The following is a 10,308-nucleotide window of genomic DNA, read 5'->3' as shown; positions in this document are numbered from 1 at the left end:
TTACACCACTGCATTCCAGCCTGGGTAACAGAGTGAGACCCTGTCTCTACAAAAAAGAAAAAAAGTGTTTGCACAGACTCACTGCTTGGGATTTTCAAGGCACACGCTGCAGGTGCTTGACAGTCTTTTGTATTACCATGAGGGAAGCACTGGGCAAGGGCGCTGTGGCACTGTGAGGGCTATAGGACTACGTAATGAATGATGACAATGTTGACCTGAGAGAGGTACACAGAGCTCCAACCCCACTGAAAAGATGCTTCTTAAATGCACAAATCTTGCATGCATTCATGGTCCAGAATGCACAGGCAGTTGCATAACCAAAAACTATCATCTGTTCAGAAGCTGACATTTCTCTGGACAGAAGATGGTGCTGTTGTCAGTGCAGTGTGCTTTTTCCATCCTTTCCAGTAAATGTTCATAGTTGCAAAGTGGAAAACAAGTATAAAAATAAAGAAAATAGCAATTACATAGCAAGACTTCAGCTATAGCTTTCAGCTGTTTACCTCTAAGGCTCTAAGAAAGGGAAGGAGATTCTTGACAGGCTCTGTCTGAAATTTTTGCCTTGTGATGTTCCCCCTGAAAGCCCTCAGAGAACCTCCATGGAAAAATGCAGCCACGGAATCATTAACACGTTTATGGTGAGTGCGATATCTAGAAAACTCAAATTCCCAGTGGAGATCTGTGGCAGACACCATTCATTATTAACCCCACAACCATCCTCCCTTCTCCCTCGCTGTCAAACCCTCATTTTGCTCAGGATGGCAACATACTGACCCTTGGCCAATGGCTCATGTTTAGGCAGCAAACAGGACAGGCCTGTTCCCTGCTTGTCCAACCATCATGACAAGTCAGGCAATGGGTGCTGCTGGCTGTGTCCTAGTCTTGGACAATGAGACGTAAGCAGCAGTCTGCTAGGGATGTGTCTGGGAAAGCTTTTGCTTCTGATAAAAGGAAAGAAACCATCGCTGCCACAATTCTCCTCTGTTCCTTCCTGCCTGATCACAGAGTGCTCTCTGGACCTATAGCAGCCAGCTTGAACCCATGAGAGAACAAGCACAAAATGACAAACACCACACACAAAGTGGCAGGGGAGAAAACGCACAAGGAACCAGGGTTCCTTGAAGCCATTCAACCAATGCTAGCAAATATCTATTTCTTGACAGTTTATGAGAAAAATAAGTCCCTGTTTGTTCAAGCTTCTCTTGAGTTTTCTATATTTCTATCTGATACAGGACGCCCACCTGGTTGCTTATTGTTTAGTACTGCTAACTCCATTAGTTTTGACCACCTCACTCTTTCCAGGGTTAGAGGCCTCCTCCTGAGTGGTCACCACCATCATTTCTGCCTTGAAACTGACATTCACTGTTGCCCAGACTTGATCATCCTGGTTAGACCTATAAAGAAACAGAAAACAACAAGTAGAATCACCAGAAATCTTTAATCACTGGAAGACACATGTTCATACTGAATGCCTGGACCTCACCCCAGGCCAGTTCATCTAGAAACTCTGAATACAGGGCACAGTCATCTGTATTTTTTTTAAGGTTCCACAAGTGGATTGAGAACTGCTGGTCTTATTCATACGTTCCCCACTCACATGGCAGATATGCATAGCAAATTGCCAAGGAAAGGAAGGAAAATAGTTAAGTATTGGGATAAGCCATCCTTTCAACATTCAGCAATTCATTCCGTTATACATAGATACTGTCTCACCTTGGCTTGGTCAGCCTTGCTCTTTGACTGATGGGCATAAAGAGAAGCACGAACTACTTAGAGGTTCAGTGGACTAACCAAAGGGAGGAAAGGGTGACCTGCCCACTCTCACGGTGTCTCCAAGACCATGCTCATATCATACTGACTGCTTCTGTGTGTGTCGCCTGAGACTCCAGTAAAACTGCTACAAACAACTGGAGTCACCAAATTTTCGATCAGTTTATCTTTTAAACACAATCTAAAAGCATTTTTAAAAGAAAAAAAAAGTTCTTACTCTTGCTACTAACTACTTATTTCTTTTTTGTTTGTTTGTTGTTGTTCTTTTCTGCAAACAAACAAAAAAGCCTCTGCTTCAGTGGGCGACACAGTTTCAATACCTGTAAGGTCATCTATGGAGGCTCCTTCCAGTCCTCGGTCTGGCTTCTTTAGTCTTCAGTCAAATCCATAAGGGTTTGGCAGGCAGAGAGTGTAGGATTAAGCCTGCCCATCCAGCCTGCTTCTGAGGCAAAATCAGAATTCATAGGCTCTCTGCCACTGTCAGAATCGCTCCCTCTGCTGCTTCTGACACAGGAAAGAGATGGCAATAGATTCAGTCACACAAGGATTCCTATTAAATGATGAATTGTGATGCCATAGAAGGCAGCACCTCACTGCAGGGAGAAGTCGAAACCCAGGGAGTTCTCGCCAGTGTGAGCACGCCAGAGGGGCCTTTAATAGCTGCATTTGCAATAAAGAAGGAGGTGAAATCCATTACCGGCTGTCTTTATTTTGCTAGCCCACAGATAAGTGATTGAAGTCTAGAGAAAGCTCTTCCAAACACGTTTTACCTGCTGCATTTAGCCGGAGACTTGGACATACCAGGCCAATCAAATCATCACCAATAACAGGCGCTACGGAGGTACTAATAGCTTTTCCTGGAATACTGGGAATTCCCTTTCCCTACTTTGTAAGTAGGTAACCTTAGAGAGGGTCTGGAAGACCGATTGAAATTTTTGTACCAGGTCTCAGAGCCAGAGGGCATTGACTGCCTATTAAGTAGATGTTGCTGATTCCTCAGGAGGGTGTGACAGGCTCTTTAGGTGAGCTACTGAAACAGTTTTCAGGTTTCATGCTTGAGGTAGTGTATGGGTTTTGGGGTTATTTTTCTACTTAGGGCAAAAGCGGCTTATACCTCACAAAACAGATTCCACTGGCATCAGACACCTCTGCAAGGCAGTTTGCAGGCTTTGTCCTAGTTCTCCTGCAGTGTGGCATCTATGTTTTCTTCCCACTTAAACATGTTGTCTGCTGGGTTCTTTCTTTGTAAATGAGGATGTTTTAGGATGATAGTAACACTATACTGGTGAACTCCAACTAAGACAGATTGCCCTCTGTAGCGTGGGTGGGCCTCATGCAATCAGTTGAAAATGTGAATAGAACAGAAAGATCAGCCTCCCGAGCAAAGGGTAATTCCACCAATAGACAGCCTTTGAACTTCATCTGCACCATCAGCTCTCCTGGGTCTCCAGGCTGCCAGCCAATAGTGCACATTTGGACTTGCCAGCCTCCATAATCGCATGAGCCAATTCCTTATAATAAATCTCTTTCTATATATGCGTACATCTCATTGGTTCTGTTTCTCTGAAGAATTCTACTACACAAGAGTTCCCAAACTCTTAAGTTCTTCTGAAAACATTGTTTATCAAATGCCGTAAAGTGAAAAGGAAAAGACATCTTCGCTGAAAGTGTTGAGATGTTCAGTTTAAAGATTGATGTGTTCTTATTTTTTTATTTATATATATACTTATTATTGTTGTTGTTGTTGTTATTATTATTATTATTATTATTTTGAGACGGAGTTTCACTCTTGTTGCCCAGGGTGGAGTGCAATGGCGCAATCTTGGCTCACTGCAACCTCCGCCTCCCGAGTTTCAAGCAATTCTCCTGCCTCAGCCTCCTAAGTAGCTGGGATTACAGGCATACGCCACCACATCCAGCTAATTTTTTTTGTATTTTTAGTAGAGATGGGGTTTCTCCATGTTGGTCAGGCTGGTCTCGAACTCCCAACCTCAGGCGATCTGCCCACCTTGGCCACCCAAAGTGCTGGGATCACAGGCATGAGCCACCTCACCTGGCCAGATTGATGTGTTTTTAAGCTGGTTTTGAGATGGAGTCTCTCTCTGTTGACCAGGCTGGAGTGCAGTGGCGCAATCTCGGCTCACTGCAACCTCTGGCTCCTGGGTTCAAGCAGGTAATCTCATATGTTTCTAATGATGAGTGGTTTTACTTTTTAAGTTCTGTGCTGCTCCCATCAGCTAATAAATACCTCAATGTTTCTGAGTCTGTAGGAAATAGGTGCTATTTAACTAACTTTTCTCAATCTAGCAGTCAATTAGTCAAGATGGATTTCTGCCTCTGTCTGCTGTATACTCCCTGTGCATTTCACAAAAGCCCCTGTGACAGGGCAGGTTTATCTTCCTCCCCCTTTCCCTGTGCCAGTACCTACCCAGGCTAAGGGAAAAGAAGGGAGCTTGTCATGTGAGCCAGGCATGGGAAGAAGACAGCCAGCCGTGTAGCATAAGGCCATAAAGGAGATATACCAGCAGGAGGTAGGTTTTCTTCATTGTGAAAGAATGAATTGTTTTTCAGTTACTTTACCCAGAGACTAAACCTTGGAAGAATCCTCTTCCTGTTTCCCTCCTCCATCCTCAAAGTTGAAGACCTCCTCTCCACTCCTTTACACACACACACACACACACACACACACACACACACAGATTGAGAGAGAGAGAGAGAGAGAGAGAGACAGACAGACAGAGCATCCCACTCCTTATCTGGCAGCAGATAAGAACACAAAAAGCCTGAGCATCTTAGCAGCAGGAGACCTGAAACTAGACCAAGAAGACTTTGGGGGTAGGTGGAGTGAGGGAGGGGGTCTGTGTAAGCAAAAGTGTTAAAGGACAAAGAAACAGTGAGAGAATGATAATAGTCAGTTATTGCAAAATGTACTGCCCCACCGTCCCCACCCAATTCCTTTTGCTAGGAGGAGCAAAGTGCTGGGTTTGGCTGCAAAGGAAGTAGAAGAAATAGTCCTTGATCTTACTTGCATTCAGTTTGAAAATCTAGGTATCAGTACACTAGTACCAAATCTAGTATTCTTTGGGCAATTTCTTTTCATAGCTAGAGATGACATTACAAAAAATATTAATGTCTGTATGAATGAGCAGAGCTGTGCAGTTTAGCACTCGACCACAGTTCTCTATAAATACCGATGCCCACCAGTTGGGAACTATAGTGGTGGGTTTGTTTGCTTGTTTGTTTTGAGATGGAGTTTTGCTCTTATTGCCCAGGCTGGAGTACAATAGTACAATCTTGGTTCACCGTAACCTCCGCCTCTGGGGATCAAGCGATTCTCCTGCCTCACCCTCCTGAGTAGCTGGAATTACAGGCATGCACCACCATGCCCGATTAATTTTGTTTTTTGGGTTTTTTTTTGAGACGGAGTCTCGCTCTGTCGCTGGAGTGCAGTGGCCCGATCTCAGCTCACTGCAAGCTCCGCCTCCCGGGTTTACGCCATTCTCCTGCCTCAGCCTCCGGAGCAGCTGGGACTACAGGCGCCCGCCACCTCGCCCAGCTAGTTTTTTGTATTTTTTTTAGTAGAGACGGGGTTTCACCATGTTAGCCAGGATGGTCTCGATCTCCTGACCTCGTGATCCACCCGTCTCGGCCTTCCAAAGTGCTGGGATTACAGGCTTGAGCCACCGCGCCCGGCCTAATTTTGTATTTTTAATAGGGATGGGGTTTCTCCGTGTTGGTCAGGCTGGTCTCGAACTCCTGACCTCAGGCAATCCACCTGCCTCAGCTTCCCAAAGTGTTGGGATTACAGGCGTGAGCCACCGCGCCCGGCCAGTGGTGGTTTTTGAAGAGCGTGTTGCTGCTAATAACTTTGCCCCGTTTTTTTTGTGCCAGGGACCGTCCAATGGCTATACTCAAATGAATTTGCTTTGCCTAAGTTCTTAGCACTTGTCATGCCCCTGAAGATGGAAAACAGTGTCAAGATCAGTAAGAACAATGAGATCCAGCAGATATTGGCATGCCTGTGGTGCCCCAGGCACTGTATTAGGGCAGTCACTATCCCAGGCCTCCCCAGGGAGCTTACAGACTAGTTTATCTTTGTCTGTTTGGCTGCTAGAAGACACTATCATAGACTGGGTCACTTATAAACAACAGAAATGTATTTTCCACAGTTCTGGAGGCTGGGAAATCCTAGATCAGAGCAGTGACACATTTGGTGTCTGGTGAGGGCCCTCTTCTAGATTGCAGAGGGCTAACTTTTCGGTGTATTCTCACACAGCAGAAGGGGCAAGGCAGCTCTCTGGGTTTTTTTGTGCTCTCATGACCTGATTACCTCCCGAAGCCCCTACTTTCTGATACCATCACCTTGAGGGTTAAGATTTTGACATGTGAATGTGAGGGGATACAACATTCAGTCTGTAGAATAGTATAAATAATTCTACGGAAAATTAATAATTTTATTTATTTATTTATTTATTTATTTATTTATTTATTTATTTGAGATACAGCAAGACTCTGTCGCCCAGGCTGGAGGGCAGTGGAACAATCTCGGCTCACTGCAACCTCCACCTCCGGGGTTCAAGCAATTCTCCTGCATCAGCCTCCCAAATAACTGGGATTACAGGCACCTGTCACTACGCCTGGTTAATTTTTGTATTTTTAGTAGAGATGGGGTTTCGCCATATTGGCCAGGCTGATCTCAAACTCCTGACTTCAGGTGATCCGCCCGCCTCAGCCTCCCAAAGTCCTGGGGTTATAGGCATGAGCCACCACGCCTGGCCAAATTAATGATTTTATAACAACCACTATGCAAAAGAAGCAAAGAACATGCTGAGAACCTATGATCAGATGTTTCACCCCAGTCTGTGCAGTAGGACTGGCTTCTCTGATCAATGATATTGTCAGAAGTGTTTGAACCAGAGCAACTCCATCTTGAGTAGGGGCTGGGTAAAATGAGGCTGAGACCTACTGGGCTGCATTCCCAGATGGTTAAGGCATTCTAAGTCACAGGGCAAGATAGGAGGTCAGCACAAGATACAGGCAATGAAGACCTTGCTGATAAAACAGGTTGCAGTAAAGAAGCTGGCCAAAACCAAGAGGGCGACGAGAGTGACCTCTGGTCGTCCTCACTAATACACTCCCACCAATGCCATGACAGTTTACAAATGCCATGGCAATGTCAGGAAGTTACCCCATATGGTCTAAAAAGAGGAGGCATGAATAATCCATCCCTTGTCTAGCATATGATCAAGAAATAGCCATAAAAATGGGCAATCAGCAACCCTCAAGGCTGCTGTGTCTACAGAGTAGCCATTCTTTATTCCTTCCCTTTTCTAATAAACGTGCTTTCACTTTATGGACGTGCCCTGAATTCTTTCTTGTGCGAAATCCAAGAACCCTCTCTTGGGGTCTGGATTGGGAACTCTTTCCTGTAATAGTATGTCAGCTGATACCTATAGAAAGAGGGAGTCAACTAGACTAGAATTGGGTAAACAGCCTCCCCCATCCCCAGGGGAAACTATGTGGAAACCCCAAGGCAGCAGGGAGCAGGGAAGAAGGTGAGTGGGGAAGGCCAAATGAATGGAGTTGACAGAGGAGGCAGGACAGGTGGGCACCCCAGGCCAGGTAGGACAATCAGCCGTGAATATCAGACTCATTCTAGGTGAGAAGTGACTGTAGGGTTGTTTGAGGGGAAGAGGGAATGGTGACTGATTTGATTTGCATGTTCGAAAGTATAACCATTAGGTTGAAAGAGCAGGATCCCAAATGTATAGCAGAAATCATTCCCCAACTCTTTGATTCAACATTCCCAGGTTTTTCCTTCTTTTCTTCTTAAAAAAAAAAAATTGGTAAAATATACATAACTTACAATTTACCATCTTAACCATGTTTAGGGGAACAGGTCAGTGGCATTAAGTACATTCATATTGTTGTGCAACCATCTTGCAAAATTGAAACTCTCTGCCTATTAAAAACTAACTCCTGATTCCCCACTTCCCCAGCCCCTGGTGACCACTTTCTCTCTCCTCTATGAGTATGACTCCCCTAGGTACCTCATTTTAGTAGAATCACAGAGTATTTGCCCTTTGTGACTGGCTTATTTCACTTAATGTCCTCAAAGTTCATCCATGTTGCAGCATGCGTCCGAACTCCCTTTCTTCCTAAGGCTGAGTGATATTTCACTGTATGTGTGCCATGTTTTGTGTATCCATTCATCCATCAGTGAACTCTTGAATTTTTCCACCTTTTGACTGTTATGAATAATGCTGCTATGGACATGGGTGTACAGATGGTCAAGGCCCTGCTTGCAATTATTTTGTAAATATACCCTCAAAGGCTTTTTCTTGAATCCTGATTCTGGGAATTACACTATACTAAACACTATGGGGGTTTAGAAACCTAAATATGACAGTCTCTGACACCCCAAAGAGACAGGAAAATGCCCCCTACCCTCTCTCTGCAGTTTTCAGTGGAGTAAATAAATAAGTGGTGACTGATGAGACTAAAAAGACAGAACTAGTTAACAGGACTGGGTAAGATGTTTCGGTCAAGTCAATAAAAGATGAAGAACTACTGGAGGGCTTTTGTTTGCTTGCTGGCTTGGTAAATTGGTTAGTCAGCTGGTGGTCTGATTTGTCAAAAAATCAAATTAAGTTAAACATAGAAGCACCTGAACAAAATTAGGCTACAGAAAAATCCCACCAGAGTCCATATGTAGGATGAACTGGAGAAGTGGGGGAAACTGGAGACAGAGGACCTAGAGGGGAGGCTGTGGCAATAGCCCAGACAAGAAAAAATCAGGGTCTTAAATGACACCGTATCAGTGGCCACGGAAAGAAAGGACTCTTTCTTTGAGGTTAGTGCCCGTTTGCGATTGGTTGACCCTGATTTCAGGAAGATCTGGTCTCTGAGCCCACAATGTGCCTCTACCTTCTGGACTGTCAGTCTCTGTCAGAGGTAGAACATTTCTGCCCCTAGGGGATCCTTCCATTAAGAAACATCTCCATCTGTTTCAGCTCCTGCTTCCTTGTGACCAAATGAAGTCTGCCCAGGAGAGCTCTGCATCACACACCAGCGGTCTCAGGGCTGTTTGCAGCAGCAGCTTTGAAGGACAGCTTCTCCGAGCAGGAACTCCCACTGGGCAACCCAAGAAGACTCTAGGCGACTCAGTCCCTTTAGCTATTTTTAGTGTGCCTTTTACATTCAGAGACAGGAAGCATTCTGTACAAACTCATTTTTTTCTGCTTCCCTCAGGCAGAAAATTTCAATCTTAAACCTTTATGCTAAATGACATAATGTTTGAGAATTTAGCTTACTTTCTTTCCTCATTGTTACCGCACTATTCATACCTCTAAGTATGCAAAGAGCTCTGAATCTTACAGTTCTAGCTGAAGCAGCAGTGAAATTGCAATGAATGAGGTCTCTGACTGTATTAAGACCATGATGTCAAGCTGGGGTGGGGTGGGGACAGTGTGCAAAACTGTGCAGTCATTGAGGGACACAAACTTTAACCTCCACTCCCACCCCAAACACACTACAAAAAGTAATGCCTTAAGCTTGAACATGAACACAGTGTAAGAGGTCCTCAGATCCAGGGTTTGTCCTGAAAGATCCTTCCTTCCTTCCTTCCTTCCTTCCTTCCTTCCTTCCTTCCTTCCTTCCTTCCTTCCTTCCTACTGTCTCTCTCTCTTTTCTTTTTTCTTTTTTTTTCTGAGACGGAGTCTCGCTCTGTCGCCCAGGCTGGAGTGCGGTGGCGTGATCTCAGCTCACTGCAGCCTCCGCCTCCCGGGTTCCAGCAAGTCTTCTGTCTCAGCTTCCTGAGTAGTTGGGACTACAGGCACCCGCTACCACGCCTGGCTAATTTTTGTATTTTTTAAGTAGAGGCAGAGTTTCACCATATTGGCCAGGTTGGTCTTGAACTCCTGGCCTCAGGTGATCCGCCAGCCTAGGCCTCCCAAAGTGCTGGGATTACAGGTGTGAGCCATCACACCCGGCCAAAAGATTTTATTTTTTTAAGAGCATTCTTTCGGAATAGGATATAACTAGCTTTAAAAAAATTCTACTTTAACATCTTATTTGCTTGGTACTATTAAGAATTCCAGAAGAAATTGAGCCATGTGACAGTAGAAACATTAATGTTTCATGTTTCATTTACTTTATTTTTTTGAGACATGCTGGAGTGCAGTGGCATGATCATAGCTCACTGCAGCCTCGAACTCCTGTGCTCAAGCCATCTACCCACCTCAGCCTCCCTAGTAGTTGGGACTACAAGCATATGCCATCATGTCCAGCTAATTTTTTTTTTATTTTTTATAGACCTGAGGTTTCTCCATGTTGCCCAGGCTGGTCTCAAACTCCTGGACTCAAGCAATTGACTGGTCTCGGCCTCCCAATCATTTACTTTTTCTTATTTGCAGTACCCACTGCAAAAAGTCAGACTACTAACAAACATCTCTAATTGGCTCATCTCTGAAGTACTGGAAAAATATCCAGAAGAATAGGACATGAAGCTGACAACACGCTTAATGAGGAATATGACAT

The 10,308-nt window shown here is 44.7% G+C and overlaps 1 protein-coding gene across 1 annotated transcript in view; it reads right to left on the bottom strand.

The window, feature by feature from the left end:
* Positions 1-10,308, bottom strand: part of TARBP1 (TAR (HIV-1) RNA binding protein 1) — a 117,833-nt gene that overhangs the window by 103,013 nt on the left and 4,512 nt on the right. The window contains 2 exon segments of the mRNA XM_011989377.1: positions 967-1,026; positions 1,271-1,394. Coding sequence (XP_011844767.1) covers positions 967-1,026; positions 1,271-1,394 — 184 coding nt within the window.

This window comes from Mandrillus leucophaeus, unplaced genomic scaffold (genome assembly GCF_000951045.1).
Source record: "Mandrillus leucophaeus isolate KB7577 unplaced genomic scaffold, Mleu.le_1.0 Scaffold350, whole genome shotgun sequence".
NCBI lineage: Eukaryota > Metazoa > Chordata > Mammalia > Primates > Cercopithecidae > Mandrillus > Mandrillus leucophaeus.
This window is presented reverse-complemented; position numbering and strand designations above follow the sequence as displayed.